Here is a 24,955-nt window from a genome sequence, read left to right on the forward strand (position 1 = left end):
AGAGGAGTGGCTGTGGGAAAGGGGTAGGGCAACATAGCAAGAGCAGTTTTGATAATTATCCAGTCATGAGGACATGAGGATCTCCTTTTGCCTAATATTATTTCTGTAGTGTCTAGCACAGTACCTGCTGTAAAGTAAGTACTCAGTAAATATTTGTCCAAGCAGTGGTTGAATCACAACAGAAATTCTAACACTCAGTAAAGAAACTGAATGGAAAAGGGAAATGGAATGACATCATTGTTTACTAAGAAGATCCAATTCAAGCAAAGGCTATTTATGAGAGGATTAGTTAGCACAGCCTTCCAGGACAATGGCAGCTTATGTCTACAACCTTAAAAATATTACTTGGTTCAGGACTCTGAGCTTCTAGTCATCATAAGGAAATCAAAAGTCAAAGATGTACATAATAAGGACACTCGTCAAAGCATCTGTTATAGCAAAAAATTATTGAAACAGACTAGCAGTATGGGAATGATTAAATAATGGTACATCTATACAGTCAAATACTATACTCTCAAAATAAGTCTTTTAAAACTAGGAAAAAATGTTCCCATTACAGAAATTAAAAAGAAAATTATATAATATCCCAATTTTTTTTCTTTTTTTTTTTTTCTTTTTTTTGAGATAGGGTCTTACTCCTGTTGCCTAGGCTGGAGTGCAAAGATGTGATCATGACTCACTGCAGCCTTGACTTCTCAGGCTCAGATGATTCTCCCACCTCATCCTCCTAAATAGCTGGGACCACGGGCACACACCACCACACCCTGCTAATTTTTGTATTTTTGGTAGAAACGAGATTTCACCATTCGGCCAGGCTGGTCTTGAACTCCTAACTTCAAGTGATCTATCTGCCTCGGCCTCCCAGAGTGCTGGGATTACAGATGTGAGCCACTGTGCCTGACCCTTATTTTTCTTTTCGTGTATTTATAGATGCATAGAAAAAAATGATACAGAGAAATATACCCAAATATTTACAGTGGTTATGTCTAGGTAACAAAATTGTATGATTTAACTTCTTTTAGTACTTTTTTATTTTTCAAAATTTCTCCAATGAGCGTGTTTATTATTAGAAAAAAAAAAAAAAAAAGCTGGATGCTTACTATATAGAATATGAAGGCTCTGTGAAGAACAAAAGAGCTCTGTTTATTTTCTACTGTTTTGCTGTTCTTGAATGACCAAGGGTTAGGTATCACAAAGCCAGTTAACATATTTTTTTCACTCAGGCAGCTGTGTGATGCTAGTAACTGATTGGGATCAAAGGAATTTTTATATCTGAGAAACTTTGCAGCATTAATGTTCAGGGCAAGATTCTAGAGCCAGACTTTCTAGTCTCAAATCTTGTGTAACACTGGGCAATTTGTTAAATCTGTCTCAGTTTCTTGCCTGTAAAATGGGGATAATAATAAAAACTACCTCATAATGGTACAGTGAGTTAATAAAATGTAAAACCCTGAGAATGGTGCTGTTATGTAGCAAGCACTATATAATAAAGGTTAACTGCTAGAAAAATCATTTTGTTACTTAGTTATATAACAATTTGGCTGTATATTTCAAATACTTTAATGTTTTTTATACCTCTTTGACCAGTAATTTTACTTCAGGAATCCAGTTGTAAGGAACTATTTAGAGATATACTCAAAAATTCGTATGAAAGTGATTTATCATTGTTGTTACAATTGTGAAAATGAATCAGTTGTTCTAGTATCTCCTTGACAATATTCAAATAGAGATGTAAACTTATTTCTTTTTGCAACAAATTAAGGTAAATCATATTTGTAATGCTTATACAACGCAGTGTCTGTAAGAAAAATGTTATGTAGCCATAAACAATCAAGTTTTCAAGGAATGTGATAATACAGGAAAATGCACATAATTGGAAAAGTAAAATATGTAGCCATACAGACTGCCTTAATTTAGGTAGAGCACTTGTCACAGTTGGAATTTTTCTTTTTTTTTTTTTCTTTAAGGTGTTTACTTGCTTAATGCTTGTCTACTATTCTGGCATATAAACTTCATAAGAACAGAGACCATGTCTGTTTTAATTAAGTTGCACCCCAGTGCCTACCACAGTATCTGGTGTATAGTAGATACTCAATAAATAGTTCTTGAAGTAGTTAAATTGGGAGAAAAACAAGAATAAATACTAAAATTACTATTCTAAGTGGCAAGATATTTTCTTATTTTTTAGATTATTTTACTGTAGGAATAATCAGAAGAAAAAGCAACAGTAAATGTTTTTAAGTTGGGATAACAGATTGTCAGGAAAAGGCTCCAGAATTTATTAATGGTTTTCTTGCACTAGAGAGATTGAATTATTTTTTTAAATTGTTTCTATTCTGGTCATGTATTTTAAAATTATAAAATAATCATTATTGAATAAATATTTTAATTGTAAAATTTTTTTATTTTTTGAGATGGAGTCTCACTCTGTCACTCAGGCTAGAGTGCAGTGGTGCGATCTCAGCTCACTGCAACCTCTGCCTCCCAGGTTCAAGAGATTCTCCTGCCTCAGCCTCCCAAGGAACTGGGATTACAGGCGCCCACCACACACCTGACTAATTTTGTATTTTTGGTAGAGAATGGGTTTCACCATGTTGTCTAGACTGGTCTCGAACTCCTCACCTCAAGTGATCTGCCCACCTCAGCCTCCCTAAGTGCTGGGATTACAGGCATGAGCCACCGCACCTGGCTGTAAAATATTTTAATATTTTTAAGTTCTAAGGAAAAAAAACCTTGAATTTAATAATCCTCTGGTGACTTGAGAGAACAAATATTATGGAATCTTGGATTTATGCTGAAATATGATTCATATGACAGGTTAATAATAGATTATGAATTTGAATTTGCCTTAATTTTTTCTCCTCAAAATTTTTGACAGCTGTCTTCAAACTCTTCTGAATTCAGTTAGCTCACTTTCTGTTTACAGTTAGCTCCTGATATACAGGTACCAAAATGTTACCTAGAATACTAGTGGTTCTGTGAGATGATAATAAAAAATGTTTGAGATATGTTATATGCCATATTCTACTCTAAGGCATTACAATAAACATTGGCTTATTAAAAGTCTAGAGGTGCCCTTCAATGAAAAAACTAATACTTTCACCAGGAGTTTGTAGGTCATACTTGACCACAAAATCCTCTTTTCTCCCAGTATCTGTCAGCATTCTTTGAAGAAAAAAAAAGTTATGTCTATGCCAGTTTGCGTATTATATGCTTTCTATTACTAAGAGATCTTTTGAAAACCAAGGATTTGTTGCTCCTGCTCTAGAAAGGGTTTGGGGATGGTTGGGCCTGGTGGCTCATGTCTGTAATACCAGCACTCTGGTATTTACTTCAGAAAGGCTGGTATCAGCTTTGGCTGGAGGATCGTTTAAGCACAGAAGTTCTAGACCAGCCTGGGCAACATATGGAGACCTCAACTGTTTTTAAAAAAAAAAAAAAAAAAAGATTTAGGGAAGGGGGGAAAGGTAGATGTTTCCCCTTGGTGTATACATCAGTTTTAGAGAAATACTGTAACACACAGTGAATAGAGGGTAATGGGTAAGAATGGTGGATTTGGCACCAGAGACCTGGATTCACATGCCAGTTCTGCTATTTCTTAGGTGTCTGACCTTGGTAAGTCATTAATCACTTTAAGCTATTTCCAAAAATAATTCCTTTAATAGAATTGTTTTAAGAATTAAGTAGATTATGTATATCTGGCACGTGGTTAGTATTCATTCACTAAATTAGCTGCACTCATTATTAGCCTTGCCAATTGGAGTTTGTAAAGAACCAGCTTTGAATCTTTAGCTTCCTAGGTCCTTTTGAATGAATCAGCTTGTACTGTTGTTAATGGTTTCATTTTATTGCTGAATTTCTTAAATACAGTTATGCTAAATTTAAAAAATTACATTCTTAAATATAAATGAATATAAGATGTTCTTCTGTTTTCAATTATTTAGGTATATTTTTTGATTGGAGGAGATGATCAGGTTGACTGGACTCTATAAAGAGCCAGATTTGACCAGAAGGTTATTTTAGGATGATATAGTACTGCTATAATCACTAGACCAAAAAAAAAAAAAAAATTCTCTAGGAAATTTAATTTTGACCTTGAGTCATCTTTTAAGATTAATTTTTTTATTTTAATTTTTATTATTACCTCAGTGATAGATGGGGCAAGCTACCGTTATCACCTAAACAGAAAACTACATTTTCCAAGTGGGTACGACCAGAAGACCTCACCAACAATCCTACAATGATATATACTGTGTCCAGTTTTAGCATAAAGCAGGTGAGCATGTATTTTGTATGATTTTATAGAAAAGTCAGCATTTTAAAGTAATTTGTGTATAGATTTGAGTTTTTTCTTAGATTTTTATTATATATTCAGGCACACAAGTGTAATTGGAAAAATTGTTCATTCTACACATTTTGACTGAAACATGCTGAGATAATATAAGTATAAATCACTGTTTTGAGTGATTACAGATTTTTTTGTGGACTCTGTTTATCATTGTGTACCTGTAAATGCAAAACTTGAGAATCTGAATTTCACCTTTGATAAAGGATAGCAATAGAAGGATATTTAATTATTTGAGTAATTATTCAAAATCAATTTTTTTGAAATACATTATTTAATTTTTTGTAGGATTTATTAGAATAAAATGTATGAGTCGGCAGTATCGTGTTTCTATTTGTTACTTTCCTGTTCAAATAATAGCCAAGAAAATATTTAGTACACATTGTAACACTATTCAAAATAACAAAAACATGGAATCAACCTAAATGCCCATCAGTGACAGATTGGATGAAGAAAATGTGGTACATATACACCATGGAATACTGTGCAGCCATAAGAGAACGAGATGTCTTTTGTAGGAACATGGATGGAGCTGGAGGCCATTATCCTTAGCACACTAACGCAGAACAGAAAACCAAATACTGAATGTTCTCACTTATAAGTGGGAGCTAAATTATGAGAACAGCTTAAAAGAAAGGAACAGCAGACACTGGGTTCTACTTGAGCGTGGAGGATAGGAGGAGGGAGAGGAGCAGAAAAAATAACTGTTGGGTACTGGACTAATAGCTGGGTGTTGAGATAATATGTACAACAAACACCTGTGACACAAGTTCACCTGTTACCTTCCACGTGTACTCTGAACCTAAAGTAAAAGTTTTAAAAAAGGTTATTTAGTATAAAAAGTAGGTACTTGGGGCAATGTACATATATTGCGGTAATGTTGAAATCACATGAATGAATATGAATATGTTAATTATTATTAACAGACAATAGTATCGGATTGCTCCTTTGTGGCATCACTGGCCATCAGTGCAGCTTATGAAAGACGTTTTAATAAGAAGTTAATTACCAGGTAAAAATGTGTCTCTACCTCTTTTTGTGTTGTAATTGTCCCTTAACTAGAAATTTAAAACTTAAGCCTTATCTGTATAGAAAGGGGAGAGGGCATATTGTTCAGAATATGGCCCTTCTGTAGAAATTAAGCAGATGATTTATGAATGTGGAAAGATAGGCTAAAACAGTCTAAGAACCTATACACATGTATTTAATATATATGGAATTAATATGTTTTGAAATAAATGAAATTGATCAGAGTAAAATCATGTCATATTGATAATACTTTATAGTTGGACTGTTAAGTGAAGTAGTCACTAGCCACATGTGGCTATAGACACTTGAAATGGATTAGTCTGAATTAAGATGAGATGTACTGCAAGTGTAAAATGCATGAGATTTTGAAAACTTAGAACAAAAAAATGCAAAATTGCAAAATAGCTCAAATTTTTGTGTTGATTATATGTTAAAATCATATTTTGATTTGTGATTAAATAAAACATTAAAATTGGTTTTACTTTTTTTTTCTTTCTTTTTTTTTTTGAGACGGAGTTTCGCTCTCGTTGCCCAGGCTGGAGTGCAATGGCACGATCTCGGCTCACCACAACCTCCGCCTACTGGGTTCAAGCGATTCTCCTACCTCAGCCTCCTGAGTAGCCGGGACTACGTTTTACCTTTTTAACTTTTAATGTGGTTACTGGAAAATATAACATATTTCTGTTGGCTTGAACTGCTTTAGAATGTATTAAAATGTTTCAGAAATACTTTTTCAGTTTTTAAAAGATACATTAACTTAAAATCGTTCATTGCAAAAATTAAGCATTATAATTTTTTCATTCAACTTTTCCTGAGTTGTTTATGTGTGTTAAGTGCTAAGAGTACAAAGATGAATTAGATGCAGTCCTTAGTTTCAACTATTTGCCATATAAGTGGTCCAAATGTATTTTAAAAGAAAATTGATACTGATAGTTATTGAAGTATGTTATTGTATAATTTTATGTAACTTTATGTCAAGTTGTATCTACTTGTCTTAGTTGTGGTTAATTGAAGCCATCTTTACTTCTTAGGGCCAGTGATAAAAGATTATTTTAACTGGCTTAAATATATACACTTAATAGATTATTTATTAGGGTATATAAGTTAACATTGAGCACTTTTCAGAATATTTTGAAATTTATGTCCACTTTGTGATCTCAGAAAATTATTTACTAACAGTAAATAAGCACTTTGATTAGGGTGTAGTTCATTTTCTAGGCCTATTGTAGGAAAATATTCTCCTGTTTGTTTTTATGAAATTGCCAAGATGGTAGTATATGCCTGAATGAAATGTCCTGTATAGTAGTTGATATTGAATGCTAATGTTGGTATTTTAATATTTATTTTTCTTACAAAAGCATAATTTACCCTCAAAACAAGGATGGCGAACCAGAGTACAATCCATGTGGGAAGTACATGGTAAAACTTCACCTCAATGGTGTCCCAAGAAAGGTGAATAATTTCTCTCCCCACTCCCATCCGTTGTCTCTATCCCTTCCCTACCTTTTAATCTTGAGTGAAATCATTAAGAAATGTCATCTATTTAAACACTTTAAAAGTTAGAGTCTGTCATATTATATATTACGACCAGTAGCATCATGTGTTAATAATTAAAAATTAATTAAAACCATGGCAAGTATAAACTTGTTTTTTAAATGGTTTCAAGAAAATGTATACAGTTTCAAAAAGTAACATTGAACTAAGGATTGCTAATGCTTAAAATAAATTTTCATCTGATAGTTCATGTGATTGTTTTGATTAAAAGGAAATCAGACAAACTAAATCTGTTAGATCAGAAGAGTGTATATGTAGTCATAACTTGAGATGTAACAAGCCTTTGAAATTATTTCCTTTTAAATATATATGCATAATTTTAATTTACACTAATTTCTTTAAGGAAGGACTCTGAACTCTGTTACAAGGGCCTTGCATTGTTAAGGTTCTCCACCACCTGTCCATGCTGAGATCCGTGCAGCAACATCAGCATCACCTGGGAGCTTGTTAGTTTTTCAGAATTTCAGGCTTCGCCCCAGACTTACTGAATCAGAATCTGCATTTCACCTAGATCCCCTGGTGGTCCAGTCTGAAAATCATTGCTCCGTAGTTCAGTAATACTCAAATTTTAGTATGCACAGAATCACCTGGCAGGTGATTATCTGTTATTAAAACACAGGTTTCTGGACCTTATGCCCAGAGTTTCTGATTCAGGAGGTCTGAGATGAGATCAAAATTTGCATTTCTAACAAGATCCCAGGATGCTGATGTTGTTGACTAGAACACTCTCTGAGAGCCATTTTACCTGATTACTTAGTAAAGAAAATTATTGAGAATAATTTTACTGAACTATAATTCTTGAACTCTAGTTTAAAGAATCTTTAAAGATGTATTGCATAATCTTCCTATTGGTATTAAATCAAAATTCTTCTTATCCTCATATCTCATAGGTCACTTTTTTTTTTTTTGAAACGGGGTCTCACTCTGTCACCCAGGCTGGAGTGCGGTGGCACAATCTTAGCTCATTGCAGCCTCTGCCTCCTGGGTTCAAGTGATTCTCCTGCCTCAGCCTCCCGAGTAGCTGGGATTACAGGCACCCACCACCACTCCCGGCTAATTTTTTGTCTTTTTAGTAGAGACGGGGTTTCACCATGTTAGGCAGGATGATCTTGATCTCCTGGCCTCGTGGTCCACCCACCTCAGCCTCCCAAAGTGCTGGGATTACAGGCGTGAGCCACCGCGCCCAGCCTCAGATCACTTTTTAATATGAGTTAGATACTGTATCCGTGATTACTTCCTCTGTTACTTATGTGTATTTTCTAGCAGTAATGTTCTACTTTTACAACTACACATGAGTCTTTTTACAGGTTTAGGATAAAATGATAATAGTACTGTTATTTAATAGTGAGGCCCTTTTGTAATTATTTTAAATGTACATTTCTAGAATATCTCATATAGGTTGAGTATCCCTTATCCGAAATGCTTGGGACCAGAAGTATTTTGCATTTTGAATTTTAACAGATTTTTGAATATTTGCAGAATACCTACAGGTTGAACATCTCTAATCTGAAAATCCAAAACACTCCAGTAAATATTTCCTTTGAGCATCATGTCAGTGATCAAGAAGTTTTGGATTTTGGAGCATTTCAAATTTTAGATTTTTTATTTCAGATGCTCAACCTTTTATTTTCAGTGACAGTTACATGACATTTAATCAGTTGATTCAAGGTTATCTGACAGGTCAGCTTATAAAATTGAAGAAAGACATAATATTAAAAAGAACGTTTTATAATTGGTATGATTCTAGAAACATTACCTTAATAGCCGTCGGCATATTGTGCCTTATATTTTATCAGTATGAAAGATGTGTTCTTGTTTCTTGATAGAAAGGATTTTAAGATATTTTGTGCACCTAACAAGGTTAATGTTCTTTTTCTCCAGGTGATAATTGATGACCAGTTACCAGTTGATCACAAGGGAGAATTGCTCTGTTCTTACTCCAACAACAAAAGTGAATTATGGGTTTCTCTCATAGAAAAAGCATACATGAAAGTCATGGGAGGATATGATTTTCCAGGATCCAACTCCGTAAGTAATAGATAAGACAATCCAGACAGATTTATGCTATCTAATGTAACTATTTTAAATTTGAAAAATTCTAGATGGTCTTTTTGTTCGTAGGGAAAGAGATCGGATTATCAACCCCTGAAGAAGGATGACCAGTCCCCATATTATGGGGATATATGTATATTTTCTTGTGTATCTGGGAAAGCCTAAACCGTGTCTGCTTTTACGTTGGGATACAAGGCCAATTATAGATACAGTGTACCTTTCCATAGCAGTCTGTTTAGATCAAATGGATGTGTCATATTGTCATGTATATTTTTATTTGTAATTCAGGTTCAAAGAGTTACTTGTTTTATCCAACCTTAACAGAACTTAACCTGTAAGATTGAGATGTCTGCCAGTGACCTTTTGTTGCATGAGGTCAACTAGACTTGAGCCAGAAGGAAATTAGTCAGATTGGCATGACTTTAAATTCTTACAATAACCAGCCTGTGGCCTTAGAAAATGTATTTAACCTTTCTTAGCCTCTTCATGTATCCATAATATAAGGATAATATCCACCTCTTGTCTTAAAGTCGTAAAGATGAAAATTGCATCTTTATTCCAACAGTAAAATGAAGTAACATATGCAAATCACCCATCATTTGTAAGTGATTAGTTTCCCTGCCAAACCAGGTGTCCTTGACTTTTCCGGTTCTTTTTTTTATGCCCCTAGTTCTAATGCTAGGCAAAGAATATATAGGTCATAATTAAATGCAATAGGATGTTACAGTTTTTCTCTTCCCAGCCTATACTTTCAGTTGCTCTATCCTTCACATACTTTTAGTTTAGCTTTCTAATTGTTGCTTACTCAGTGAAGTTTAGGTAGAGAAAGAATGGGAATGTATGTAAAACATGAGAAGCATCATTGCAAGAACTCACTAAAGGACTCGTGACTGCATCATTGAAGGAGTTTTTTTCTGTTACGTGTCTTTTTATCATATTCACCTGTAAAATAGTTTTTTATGCAGGAAGAGCGACAAAGATTGTAGGGAAAAATACGCATGTTCAAATTCAGGTAGGAATTTGAGTTAAATAAGAAATACATTACTGGTCGAAAACATCTACCTTCTGATTTATTTCTACCAAAATCATTGTGCCAAATCAGCGAGTTATAATAGCTGCTCTGGGGATTTAAGAACTTGAAAATGACACTGGCAGTCCTGAAATGTGTTTCTGTTGCAGAATATTGATCTTCATGCACTGACTGGCTGGATACCAGAAAGAATTGCTATGCATTCAGATAGCCAAACTTTCAGTAAGGATAATTCTTTCAGAATGCTTTATCAAAGGTAAACATTTTTCTTTGTTTTATGTGTGTGGTAAATGTGGCCGTTTAAAAACATCATGCCAGCTGGGCATGGTGGGTCACACCTGTAATCCCAGCACTTTGAGAGGCCAAGGCGGGCGGATCACCTGAAGTTGGGAGTTTGAGACCAGACTGACCAACATGGAGAAACCCCATCTCTACTAAAAATATAAAATTAGCCAGGTGTGGTGGCGGCACCTGTAATCCCAGCTACTCAGGAGACTGAGGCAGGAGAATCGCTTGAACCCAGGAGGCAGAGGTTGTGGTGAGCAGAGATCGCACCATTGCACCCCAGCCTGGGCAATAAGAGCAAAATTCCATCTGAAAAATAAATAAAAATTTAAAAAATAAAAACATCACGGCTTATTTAGAATAGAGATTGCAGAAGCTGTTGTTTTTAGTTATTAAGAAAATTGTTTTTAAAATAGACTTCACATTTTGTACTTCCTATAGTCAGTCCTCAGTTATCTTCCCTTAATAGTTATAGTTAATCCAAATTGTAGATAGTCCAAAATATTTGAATATGTAATATGGAAAAATTATTTTAGATTTACTAATTAGTTACCAAGTTGAGGGAAAGTGAGAAAAGAGAAGTCTGAGAAGTTAAGCCTTAAATGGATAATCCGTATCCATTTAAGGGACTGGAAATTTGTCTAAACAGTAATACCCGTTCAGTTGCAAAACTAGAAAGCCCAATACCTTATTGGGAAATGCCTTTGGTATTTCATGTCTTTATTTTTTATTGTAAACCACTTGAAATTTAGCATTTGTTTTCCTTCTTTGGTAGGTTTCTACTTTGGAATTAAGTTGCCAGAAACTTAAAAAAAAAAAAAAAAGAGAAATGTGATCATTTATTTTACATACTGTGCATTAGAAATGTACTTCTTTTTGAAAATTCTTTGGGGGTGGGAACAGCCCATTTTCATGTAAGCCATTAGACTAAAAGATAAAATGGTGTGATCTTAGTATTACAAATGTATTTTACTTTAATTAATTGTCTTTGGGGTTCATTCCAGATTTCACAAAGGAGATGTCCTCATCACTGCGTCAACTGGAATGATGACAGAAGCTGAAGGAGAGAAGTGGGGTCTGGTTCCCACACATGCATATGCTGTTTTGGATATTAGAGAGTTCAAGGTTTTGCCTTAAATTTTTTTCTTTTATTTCTCCTGTTGGATAAGACATTGCAGGGATCCCAGATAATTTATCAGACTTTTGAATACTGACAAATCAAGGTTAAAGTGGAGTTTATAAACCATTTCACCTACTACATTAAACAACTTGATCTCTACCATTGGAAATTATGAAATTAAAAGGTGGGAAAGGAAATCACAGGGATGGCACAGATACTGATGACAGAACAGAAACGCTGTTACACCTCTTTGTCTTTTCCATAAAACCAGCAGTTTTGAGGTGGAATATATAGCTCCCAAGATTCCACACTGCGTCTTGGTGTTTGGATCAATCACATTGTTAAGCTCTAAAGCAGTGGTTGCCAACCTTTTTGACATCAGGGATCCGTTTTGTGGAAGACAGTTTTTCCACAGACGGAGGGGTGGGTGGGAGCATGATTTTAGGATAAAACTGTTTATCTCAGATCATCAGGCATTAGATTCTCATAAGGAGAACACAGCCTAGCTCCCTCACATGCACAGTTCACAATAGGGTTCACACTCCTGTGAGAATCTAATGCCACACTGATCTGACAGGAGGCAGAGCTCAGGCTGTAATGCTCACTTGCCCACTGCTCACCTCCTGCTGTGCGGCCCAGTTCCTAAGAGGCCATGGACCAGTACCCATAGTAGACACTAAATAAATACTTATGAAAGTGGGCCAGGCATGGTGGCTTATATTTGTAATCCCAATACTTTGGTAAGCTGATACAGAAGGATTTCTTGAGGCCAGGAGTTGAAGACCAGCCTGGGCAACATAGTAAGGCCCCATCTCTCCAAAAAATTTAAAAATTAGCGGGGCATGGTGGCATATGTCTGTAATTCCAGCTGCTGAAGAGACTGAGGTGGGAAGATTGCTTGAGCACAGAAGATCAAGGCTGTGTTGAGCCTTGATCACACCACTGCACTTCAGCCAGAGTGATAGAGACCCTGTCTGAAAAAATAAAAAATTGTGAAAGAGGAAGAAAATAGGAAGATAGCTGGGCATAAGATACATGCCATTGTGTTTGTGTGAGCAAGTATTTTTCTTCCTAGAAGCCCTTGCATGCTGTCAGGCCTTTCAGACCCTATTTCTGCAATATCTGGTTAGAATATTTGACTTCATTACTTCTGAGGTGGTTGTTATTTTTAACTGAAAAATGGATTAGTTCTATGGATTAGAAAATACAAAGATTATTAAAGAAGTACTATTTCTTAATGAAGGACCCTTAATACCAGAACGAATAGAAGTAGGGATCAGTCAGCAATAACAGAACACTACTATGTGTTAATTAGAGTTGTTTGCTTATGTATGGCACGTGGAATTACAGTCACGCGTTGCTTAATGATGAGTATACATTCTTTTTTTTTTTTTTTTTTTTTTTGGTGAGACGGAGTCTCGCTCTGTTGCCCGGGCTGGAGTGCAGTGGCCGGATCTCACCTCACTGCAAGCTCCGCCTCCCGGGTTCACGCCATTCTCCTGCCTCAGCCTCCCGAGTAGATGGGACTACAGGCGCCCGCCACCTCGCCCGGCTAGTTTTTTGTATTTTTTAGTAGAGACGGGGTTTCACGGTGTTAGCCAGGATAGTCTCGATCTCCTTCCCTCGTGATCCGCCCGTCTCGGCCTCCCAAAGTGCTGGGATTACAGGCTTGAGCCACCGCGCCCGGCGCAATGAGTATACATTCTAAGGAATGCATCGTTAGGTGATTTTGTTGTGGCATGAATATCATAAAATGTGCTTACACAAACCTAGATGGTACAGCCTGCTATACACCCAAGCTCTGTGGTATAGCCTAGTACTCCTAGACTACGAACCTGTACAGCATGTTATTGTATTGAATAGTGTAGACAATTGTAACAGCTTGGTATTTGTATATCTAAACATAGAAAAATCACAGTAAAAAGACAGTATATAAGATTTTGTTAAATGATACACCTGTATAGGGCACTTACATGAATGGAGCTTGCAGGACTGGAAGTTGCTTTGGGTGAGTGAGTGACTGGTGAGTGAATGGGAAAGCCTAGGACATTGCTGTACACTCCTGTAGACTTTATGAACACTGGACATGTAGACTTTATAAAAATATTTTTTTCTTCAATAATGAATTGTTCTAAGCCAAATTCATCAGTGGTGGTTGTATACCAACTTTAGTGATACAAATGTTATTAATAAGTTCTGATTAACCCACTACCATCGGAGCAGCCCAATAAATTAACCTTGGCTTACTGTAATTTTTTACTTTATAAACTTTAAATTTTTTTAACTTTCTGGCTCTGTAATAACAACTAGCTGAAAACACAATCACATTATAGAGCTGTACACAAATACTTCACATGAGCTTTTTTCTGTTAATTTTTTTTTAAGGCTGTTTTGTTAAAATCTGAAACATAAACACACACATTGGCCTAGGCCCACATGGGGGCAGGATCATCAGGATGTCACTTGGCAATAGAAGTTTTTCAGCTCCATTATAATCTTATGGAACCACTATGATATATGTAGTTCATCATTGTCTAACATTTCATTATATGGTGCATGACTGTATATGAATTATGAGGACGGTAGGGATGTATCGCACCATTATAAAATTTATAGTCTTGGAACTTTACAAATTAGCTGGTCAGTGTTGGACCCCCCAGCCATACTCTGTAGAATTGTTTCTTTAAAAGTGGCATAAAAATTGACCACTTAAAGCAAAAAATATAAACATTATATGAAATTAGGTACACCAGTAAGGTTGGGTTTTTTTAGAATTGTAATTTGCCACAAATACCGGTCAAAACATTTTAAGTGGCTGGGCACCATGTCTCACCACCTGTAATCCTAGCACTTTGGGAGGCTGAGGCGAGAGGATTGCTTGAGGCCACGAGTTCAAGACCAGCCTGAGCAACATAGCAAGACCCCATCTCTGTAATAAATAATTTTTTAAAAAATTAGCTGGGCATGGTGGCACATGCCTGTAGTCCCAGCTACTTGGGAGGCTGAGGTAGGAGGATCACTTGAGCCAAAGGCTGCAGTGAGCCAAGATCACACCATTGCACTCCAGCCTGGTTGGCACAGTGACACCCTGCCTCAAAAAATGTATATTTAAAGGTTTTCTCCAGTACTGTTTTATTTAGATATATATTCAAGGAGTTTCCTAGGTGCATTATTTTTGTTTTTTATTTTTTGCTACTTACCTTTTGAAGTGTTTGTTTAATTCTGACTTCTTTTTTTTTTTTTTAAAAGATGGAGTCTCGCTGTGTTGCCCAGGCTGGAGTGCAGTGGCGTGGTCTCGGCTCATTGCAAGCTCCGCCTCCCAGGTTCATGCCATTCTCCTGCCTCAGCCTCCCGAGTAGCTGGGACTACAGGCACCCACCACCATGCCCGGCCAATTTTTTGTGTTTTTAGTAGAGATAGGGTTTCACCATGTTAGCCAGGATAGTCTCGATCTCCTGACCTTGTGATCCTCCCGCCTCAGCCTCCCAAAGTCCTGGGATTACAGGTGGGAGCCACCGTGCCTGGCCAATTCCGACTTCTGTTTTAAAATATTTCCATATTTGATTCAAGCATTTATCTCTAGGACCTCTTTTTTGCAGAAAGACCTAATCTTGTACTATGACAGCTCTGCTTAGTATTATATCATTGGTGACTTTTTTCACTTAAGAGATTTTCAATATTTATTAATATTTGCATAAAAGTGCTATCATTTTTGTTTGACTACCTCTAACCTGCTTGTGTATTCCAAGGCCTTCATTTTAGTCTCAGCGATTCTCTCTTTGGGTCATTTTTGTGTCTTTGAGGTGATGTTTCATAAATAGTCTACTATGGAAGTACAGCTCCACATCAGGGTGCTGACTTCAGTTCAGACAAGTGTTATAGAATTTCTGAAGCTGTCCAAGTCTTTTCCTTTGCTGCCACTTGGAAATAACTTTAGAAATTGGATGTTTCAGCAAAATCAAATTCTTTTTTTTTTTTTTTTAAGTTCTCTAGCATTCCTTCTTTTTAGGGCTGGTTCTCTACCGATCCCAACAAAATCTACAGCCATATCTTGGTGTCCTTGAATATCACTGATGCTGGGGGTCTGTCTCTGAAAAGCTTAGCAGCAATTTGCTGTCCTTTGTGCTCCTCTTTTAGGAAGTGTTAAGAGTCCTGAAATGAAGCAGATTACCTGCTTATGGAGAATTAAATTTTTTGAAAAGAAAGGAATTAGAGTTAACGTGTGGTGAGACACATATGGTGTAGAAGATATTGATGAAAGAAATTGTATTAATGAAGCTTCTAGGGAATATAGCCTAAGAGGAATGAGTCTTATGTCCAGAAATCACGTACATCTACCCCCAGCCACAATTTGTCACCATTTAAAATAGCAAAAGGAATGTGTTGTGGTTGTTTAGATGTCTCCCAAACAGTTTGATTTATGATATCATTTTAAAAAGTACACAATTTCCTAAGGTGACTGCTTGCAGTAAGACAAATACTATTTTTGATTTACCACCTCTTTTGTTTTCCTGAATCAATGTATTCAATTCTGTAGACATGCCTGGTATTGACTGAGCATTTACCTTTACACTCTGTTCCATAAATCAGTGGAAAATCTGAAGAGGGATGATAGTGTTACCATTTCAAGGAGTTAATTATTTCATTGGGGAGACAAGATGACTACATTTGTAGGAAACAATATAAGATAGGATACTATTTGTTTTAAACTAATGTAATACAGATTGTTAGCACTATGAAGTTTGGAGAAGAGAAAAAAGAAAGAAATTACTAAATGCTAGGTACTTTGTTAATTCCATTTGATCTTCACAGCCATCTTCTAGGGACACATCATAATCTTCATTTTACATATGAGTCAATCAGTGTTCAGAGAGGGTAAATGACCCACCCAAATAACTGAAATTTGGTCCCATTTTATTCTGACCCCAAAGTCCATGTTCTTTTCTCTTTTCTTCACCGTATCTATCTGCACTGAGAAGAAAGGATAGCTAAAGGGATCAAAGAGGGCCTTTCAGAAAAAGGGAACAGCATGAGCAAATGCCTCTAGAGGCAAAATTGAATAAAGATTTTATTGCATTCTGAAAGGAAAAACTAGATTAGAGCCAAAGATACATGGAGTATACATACTGGAAAATAAAGTCAGGCCAGAGTAGAGTGAGCTTTGAAAAGGCAGAAAATACTTCATGCTCTAAGGCAGTACTGTCTTTTAGAACTCCTGCAATGATGGAAATGTTCTTTATCTGGGCTGCCCAATGAATTTGCTACTAGCTACCTGTGGTTATTTAACATTTGAAATGTGGCTGCTGTGACTAAGAAACTGATTTTTGAATTTTATATAATTTTAACTACATGCAGTGAAAGACTACACTATTAGCTCTAGGGAGTCAGTAGCCATTTACAGTTTTTGATTGATGTATGACCTGGTGAAAGTGTTAAAAATACTAATTTCAAGTTGATTTGAAGGGAAAAGAATTGATAAGTACTCAGTTCATCCTCTAATAAGAGAACTAATACGGTAAAAACTGTTTTGCAACTTAATGTTATCTCCTGTTTCTTTTGTACATAGGGGCTGCGATTTATCCAGTTGAAAAATCCTTGGAGTCATTTACGTTGGAAAGGAAGATACAGTGAAAATGATGTAAAAAACTGGACTCCAGAGTTGCAAAAGTATTTAAACTTTGATCCCCGAACAGCTCAGAAAATAGACAACGGTAAATATATCTTTTTAATTTTAATACCATTTATTCTTCAAAAAACAAAAAAAACATGTTTCAACAAGGCGAAAGATATGTAACTGACTTAAAATCATTTAGCATTAAGATTTTTTTAGATTAACAAAGATATTAATTTTCAGGAATATTTTGGATTTCCTGGGATGATCTGTGCCAGTATTATGATGTGATTTATTTGAGTTGGAATCCAGGTCTTTTTAAAGAATCAACGTGTATTCACAGGTAACTTTTTGCGCATTGCAGAGTATGCTTTAAAATAGCATCCACTTTCTTCACGTAAAAACATAATGGTGCCAGGCGCGGTGGCTCATGCCTGTAATCCCAGCACTTTGGGAGGCCAAGGTGGGCGGATTGGTTGAGCTCAGGAGTTCTAGACCAGGTTGGGCAACATGGCAAAACCTCATCTCTACAAAAAATACAAGAACTAGCCGGGCATTGTGGTGCACACCTGTTGTCCCAGCTATTCAGGAGGCTGAGGTCAGCAGGTCGCTCAAGCCTGGGAGGTGGAGGTTGCAGTGAGCCAAGATCACGCCACTGAGCTCCAGCCTGGACAACAGAGCAAGACTCTGTCTCAAAAAAATAAATAAAAAACAGAATGGTTAATTTAGGAAGACTAGCATTCCATCTCTTTTTGTCATGCCCACACTGACTATCTTGTTAATAGTTGTTTTCTTTCCATGCTTCCTGGTTGTGCCAAAAAATTTAAAAACAGTAAAACAAAACCAAAAACTCAGATAGCTTAATTCACTTTTTGAAATAGTGTTATATTTTAGCTCTATGAGAAATTTAATTACAACCTTCTTTGTTGACTTTATCTTTTAGTACTTGGGATGCTAAGCAAGGACCTGTGAAAGATGCCTATAGCCTGGCCAACAACCCCCAGTACAAACTGGAGGTGCAGTGTCCACAGGGGGGCGCTGCAGTTTGGGTTTTGCTTAGTAGACACATAACAGACAAGGTACTGATACCCTTCTAATGATATCCCATACAGAAATTTTTTAAATATAGTTAGAACATTGTGAAAGACATACGTAAACACCAGCCTGTTTAATTAGGTGCCCAGAGAATAGTGTTTTCTCCGACAAATGAATATTTTCCTCTAAGGAAATTTGTATTTTATAATTATACACTTAAATCTTGTTCAAAAGTCATCTCTGAAGAAAACTATGAGGGAGTTTATGCTTTTTAAAAGTGAGGGTTTGGGGGTTGATCATGTATAGTTTACATCTTAATATTAACATTGAAATATGCTGAAGGGAGTTTGGAAATGTTAAATCATTAGTCTTGATTCTGTAAAGGTTAACCATAATCTTAATAGCCTCCGAATCTTCTTTACTATATTACTTCATACATTGTGGTCATCTGTTAAAATGACAATTTAATTCAGAAAAACAATGTTTCTTATAGCACTAAATAGCTGAGAAAAATGCTCTTAAAATTAGAGGTATTTTAACTTTAAAGAGCATTTTTTGTGGAGAGATTTAAAAAGAAAATAAATAGCATTTTCAACCCATTTTCTAACCACATTGGATTCTTTGTGATTTTAGGATGATTTTGCGAATAATCGAGAATTTATCACAATGGTTGTCTACAAGACTGATGGGAAAAAAGTTTATTACCCAGGTATGTTTAGTAGCCCAGCAAACATTAAAATAAACATACATAAGATTTTATTTATATGATTAAGTTGAAAAATGACACATTTTATGTAGATAATATAGAGAAATAATTATGTTGATAGACTTATAGAAACCACTCAAGCAGATGGGTATTTACACTGTTCTGTGTTTTGTTTTGATTTAATTTAGAGACTCCAAGGGGGGGATTTCCATATTCTCACACATGGCTGTCAGAATTTTATTTCTGAAACTTAAGTGATGTCTTTTACTCTAATCAAATGTATTCTGTAGTTTTCCCTGAACTCCTGGATAAAATCTAAGCTCTTTAGCATGATATATAAGGCTTTTTATATTCCAGCCTTAATCTACCTGCCCGCCTTTATTTCATGCCCCAGCTTCTCACAGTTGAGATAGTTGCTACTCCAGAATACACCGTGCCCTTGTTGCCTTTTTTTCATGGTTTCTTCTCTCAAGAATCTCTCCTCCCACCTTTTACCCACATATTCCTGTCTCCCTATTTGGCTTCATGCGCGTAGTTAAGGTCCAGCCCAAATACCATTCCTTCCACTGGGCACCTGAGATATTTAACACATTGTATTGAAACCACTTTGCTTTCACATTTTTAAAAAATGTGTATCACTTAGTGAGATAAACTGTCCTAAGGCTGTGGAGAATAGTGATGAACTAAACAGGATTGTTTTCATAGAGCTTATGTTCTAGTTGTGGAGACAGTTAGTAAGCAAAACATCAAGTATTGATACACATATGTAAAAAAGGGGTATGTGAGTGAGTGGGTTGGTTGCTTTTGGTGGGTGGTCATAGAAGACCTCTTTGAGCGGGATTGAGAAGAGCTATGAATAACAAAAAAAGGAACCAGTTGTGCAAAGAAATCAAGGGAAAAGCACTACAGGCAGAGGGAACAGCAAGTACAAGGACCTTACAGTGAGAAAAGATGGTGTCTTTTTGGAACAGAGAACAGGCCAATTGCCTGGGTAGGTGTGGTATCAAAAGAAGTCAGAAAGATTTGCAGAGGTCAGATCACATGAGGTTCTGTACACCACTGGCAGGGGTTCGGAGGGTCTTTGGCTTGTCATAATCAGGAAAATGGCATTTCCTGGCTCCAAATGGAGATGCCAGTTAGGCTGTTGGATTTTTGAATCAAGTTCTGGAGTAAGGGTAGAGATACAGATAGGGGAGTCAGGAGCATATAGATGGAATTTGAAGATGGGACTGTATAAATCACCTGTGAAGAGAGTGGTGGGTACAGAGATTAACACGCAGGATCTGACCTTGGACTCTCAGACACCTTGAGGTTGAGCAGAGGAAAAGGTACCACAAAAGAATTCGAACAGAGGGCCTGATGAAACAGTGAGGTTTCACATAACCAAAGCAAAGAACATTTTTCAGGAGAGAAAGAAAGGAAAACTGCATCTATTGATGTTTGAGAAATCAAATGAGATTAGGTGAGAGAAGAAACTATTGTGGGAACTAGATGATAAGAACTTATGAACACAAAGAAAGAAACAACAGACACTGAGGTCTACTTGAAGTAGGGAGAGGGTGGGAGGAGGGAGAAGAATAGAAAAGATAACTATTGGGTCCTGGCTTAATACCCAGGTGATGAAATAATATGTACAACAAACCCCCATGACACGTGTTTACCTTTGTAACAAACATTCACGTGTACCCCTAAACCTAAAATAAAAATTAAAGAGAAGAAACTATTGGACTTAGCATTGTGGCAGTCATTGTTGACCTTGATAAGAACAGGCTTAGTGGAGAGGTGGAGATAGAAGACCAATTGGATTGGTTTTAAAAGAGACTATGATGTAAGGAAGCAATTGTTGACAGTTCTTGCAAGAAAGTTGTGCAGAGAAATGGGCAGTGATGGGAAGATGTGATCAGAAGTGGTTTAAGCCTTACTTTGTTTAATCATAGGGAAGTATGGCATTCTTCCCTATTACACTGTGTTGGTGGCAGGCACTGAGTCATACTAGTCAATATCCCTAGGTACTGGAATGAGCATGGCACATAGTAGGTCCAGTGACAACTGTCAAGTTACACTAGCCAAGCTTTCCTTTTTTTAAAATAATGCTCCATCTTATGTAGAGTGATTGTGCCTTTTCAGAATACTTTCATGTTTATCATTTTATTTTAATTAGAACACTCTGCAGTAAATAGGACAGGCCTTGTTCCCCATTTGACAGAAGAGTAAACTGAAACATGAAAAGGTTAAAAACCTTGTTCAAGATCCACATATGTGCCAATTCTTTACTCTTCTCACTAGATCACACCACCCCTAATCATTAGAGACTTATGAGTTATTTGAGATACTAAAATGTTTAGTTTCTCTGATAGGTCCCATTATAAATATTCAGCATTCCTAAATAAGCTGAGACCATCGATCTTAACATATAGTAATTGACATGCATAAAATTTTATTGTATCAGGCTTGACTGATGGGACTATCAAAGAAAAATAGGCAGCATTCTTTGTAATAACAAAATATTGAAAACAATCTGAATATCCAGATTTTCTTTTTTTTTTTTTTTTTTTTTTTTTGAATATCCAGATTTTCTAAACCAGTTGGGGTGTAGATAAAATGTCATATTCATGTGATGGAATATTATACAGGCAGTTATAAGAAATAAACTATCTGTGTAGAACAACATAGCTCTTTTTAAAATGTTGAGTGAAAAATGAAAGATATAAGACATACACTATTTTTTTATATATACACTTATACCAGAAACAGTTATTTGTTCATTCACTTTTAGGAGTGGAATACTTTTGTATTCAAGTCTAAAAAGATGTTCACCAAATCCATCAGTAGAGGGGAATAAGATAAGGGTCATAGTTAAAAGAGACATTGTTTTATGAAAAAGCTAGAATGACCAAAAAAAAAGTTAATTTAAACCTGAGTAGTGGGGAATATATATTTTTACATACTACTTTGTATTATTTTTAATTTCATCTCAAAAGAAAAAAAAATCCTGAGTTTAAAATCCTCTATGGGAGAAAAATGCAACACAGAACAAATAGTAGGAATTACTGAAATGCAACACAGAGCAAATAGCAAGTAAGGTTATATCTCATTGAAAGTATTCAAAAAGATTATTTTTGCTTATTAGGAACTGTTTAATTTTAAAGGTTTCAAGTGAAATTATAATTCACTAATATCATTATGTTTTAAGGAGAGAATCAGTTAAGGAGATGTCCATCCAAGTAATTATTTTTCCTACATCAACCATAAAACTTCAAAAACTAAAGAAAGAAAAGTCTCCTTTTCTCTAAGCCTACTTGTTTGTTTGCAGCTGACCCACCTCCATACATTGATGGAATTCGAATTAACAGCCCTCATTATTTGACTAAGATAAAGCTGACCACACCTGGCACCCATACCTTTACATTAGTGGTTTCTCAATATGAAAAACAGAACACAATCCATTACACAGTTCGGGTAAGTAAAACCAACACACAGTGACAAAACACAGTAATATAAAGACGTAATGTGCTCCGCTTTGTAAGTGGGATTATCTGGAGAAAGTTTATTTCTGAAAATGTATTGCTCTCTATTTTTGTGCTTATTTTAATAGTAAATTACGCTTTCTGTAGAAAATAATACATTTGAAAAGAAATGTTTTTATTCTGAAAGAACATTTTTATTTTCATAGTAATAGTTTAGCCCCACGGTAATATAGTATGTTGGACTAATACATTTCTTTTTCTTTCTTTTTTTTTTGAGACAGAGTCTTGCTCTGTCACCCAGGCTGGAGTGAGTGCATTAGTGCAATCTCAGCTCACTGCAGCCTCCACCTCCCGGGCTCAAGTAATTCTCCTGCCTCAGCCTCCTGGGTAGCTGGGACTACAGGTGCTGCCACCACGCCCAACTATTGTATTTTTTGTAGAGATGGGATGTCACCATGTTGGCCAGGCTGATCTCGAACTCCTAACCTCAAGTGATTCACCCACCTTGGCCTCCCAAAGTGCTGGGATTACTGGTGTCAGCCACTGCACCCAGCCAATACATTTCATTTTAAAGCAAGCAATAAAAACTTATTTAGCCTGTTTAGTATTTGTATTGACTTGAAGAAGACTTTGAACTTAGTGAAAGAGAATCAGTCACTAGAAACATACTGCTCTGATCTAGTTGGGAAGGTCATTGTAATTTTCTTCTATATAGATTTGTTTGCTCTAGATAAGCAGCTCAATTTGAGTAGATTTTTAGTGATGAAAGGGACATTGGGAGCTGCTGCCACTGCTTCATTTTTCAGATGCAGAAACCACGGCCTGGAAAAATTGTAATTTGTCCTGAGTCATACACAGTTAGTAGCAGAGAAAGCCAAGACCACACCCCTAGCTTCTCAGTTCCCAGCTCATTAAACCTGACCTGATACTAGGCTGCCTGTAGAATCATGACTTGTATATGCCAACTGATTTTTTTAGTCTTCCAGTATATTCATGTATCACTTTGATGTTCTTGTAAGTGTAAAATTTATCAATACAGTCTTTTTTTAATCTAGGTATATTCAGCATGCAGTTTTACTTTTTCAAAGATTCCTTCACCATACACCTTATCAAAACGGGTGAGAAGATTCATTTGGTTGTAATCTCAGCATTCTTTTAGAATTTTTAAATTCGCTTTCCCATTTCTCTCATTTTATTCTTTATATTTAGCAATTTATTATGAAATAAAGACATTCTAAGGCTTCACAGGAATATATGGGAAACGTAAGTGGCCTTCAATTTGGGTTGGAATACAAGATCTTCAGTGAGCAACGTCTGTGAAAAGAAAATTCAGAGAAAGAAGATGAATGCAAACTTTGGTTGTTAGAGAGGTCTGTGTAGATGAACCTTAAAAGTAGAATTTGAGATTAACTGCAGGGTAGGCTAGATGTGTAGAGGAAGATTCTATGGAAAATGCCTTGTAGAAAGAACAACTTGATTAGCGGCTAAGAGATGAAAATAGGGATTAGTGTAACAAAGCAGCCTGGCTGTCACCAGCAAATAAAGATGGGAGAGAGGAGTTGGAGCCACAGAGTAGAAAATTGCCTTTTTTTTTTTTTTTGGAGATGGAGTTTTGTCTTCAAGTGGAATTGAAGAATGAAATTTTGTTAACACTGAAACTTTGTTTTTATTAGATTAATGGAAAGTGGAGTGGTCAGAGTGCTGGGGGATGTGGAAATTTCCAAGAGACTCACAAAAATAACCCCATCTACCAATTCCATATAGAAAAGACTGGACCATTACTGATTGAGCTACGAGGACCAAGGTTTGTGATGAGTAACTTTCTTAAATTAATGATGTTCTATTAAAAATGAACATAGTGTAACAAAAAAGTTTAAAAACCTAAGCATATATGGACATTGGATTTATAACAATGGCATTATAGTGGAGTGAGGAAAGGACAGTCTTTTCAATAAATGGTATGGAATAATTGAGTATCCATGTGTAAAAAGGGCAATTAGAACCCTGTTTCACATAAAATTCCAGGTGGATTACAAACCTAAATGTGAAAGGCAAAACAATACAGCATCTAGACGATAATGCAGGAAATGTTTTAACCTCAAGAAAGGAAAGATTTCTTAAGACAAAGAGCATGTTAAAATATTTGTAAATATGCTACTTTGATAAGAAAAAAATCTGCAGTTTTTAAAAAATAAAAACATGTCATAAAGGGGGCAATCCAGATGGCCAGTAAACCATTGTAATAGCCAGAAATTGGAAACAAATGTTCATTGACATTTACGATTATAATATAGTCATATGATAGAGTCCTGATATAACAATGGAAATAAATTACAGCTATACACAACATAATGGATAAGTCATAATGGATACGCCTTAAAAGCCATATGTACAGAATATATACCATGTGATTCTACTTCCGTAAAGTCAAGAACAGGCAAAACTAAAAGACTGTCATTTAAGGATGCACACTAAGGTTGTAAAACTATAAAGCAGAGTGAGAGAGTTAGTACTATAAAAGCTCTGTGAGGGGACAGGAGTTGCAGTTAGGAATATACAGGGAATTCTGTGGTGCTGAGAGGATTTGTTGATCTGGGTGGTGGTTACCCAGGAAAGGACAGTCTTTTCAATAAATGGTATGGAATAATTGAGTATCCATGTGTAAAAAGGGTAATTAGAACCCTGTTTCACATCAATTTGCAGGGAGGAGACAGATGGGGA

General features: G+C 35.9%; 1 protein-coding gene across 1 annotated transcript in view; it reads left to right on the forward strand.

The window, feature by feature from the left end:
• Window positions 1–24,955, forward strand: part of CAPN7 (calpain 7) — a 47,054-nt gene that overhangs the window by 17,783 nt on the left and 4,316 nt on the right. Inside the window, exons 7-19 of the mRNA XM_025377542.1 lie at window positions 4,150–4,276; window positions 5,272–5,357; window positions 6,733–6,826; window positions 8,810–8,956; window positions 10,160–10,266; window positions 11,300–11,420; window positions 16,982–17,126; window positions 17,270–17,369; window positions 17,970–18,105; window positions 18,695–18,770; window positions 22,081–22,226; window positions 23,290–23,352; window positions 23,908–24,038. Coding sequence (XP_025233327.1) covers window positions 4,150–4,276; window positions 5,272–5,357; window positions 6,733–6,826; window positions 8,810–8,956; window positions 10,160–10,266; window positions 11,300–11,420; window positions 16,982–17,126; window positions 17,270–17,369; window positions 17,970–18,105; window positions 18,695–18,770; window positions 22,081–22,226; window positions 23,290–23,352; window positions 23,908–24,038 — 1,479 coding nt within the window. The remainder of the gene's footprint in view (window positions 1–4,149; window positions 4,277–5,271; window positions 5,358–6,732; window positions 6,827–8,809; window positions 8,957–10,159; window positions 10,267–11,299; window positions 11,421–16,981; window positions 17,127–17,269; window positions 17,370–17,969; window positions 18,106–18,694; window positions 18,771–22,080; window positions 22,227–23,289; window positions 23,353–23,907; window positions 24,039–24,955) is intronic.

This window comes from Theropithecus gelada, chromosome 2 (assembly GCF_003255815.1).
Source record: "Theropithecus gelada isolate Dixy chromosome 2, Tgel_1.0, whole genome shotgun sequence".
NCBI lineage: Eukaryota > Metazoa > Chordata > Mammalia > Primates > Cercopithecidae > Theropithecus > Theropithecus gelada.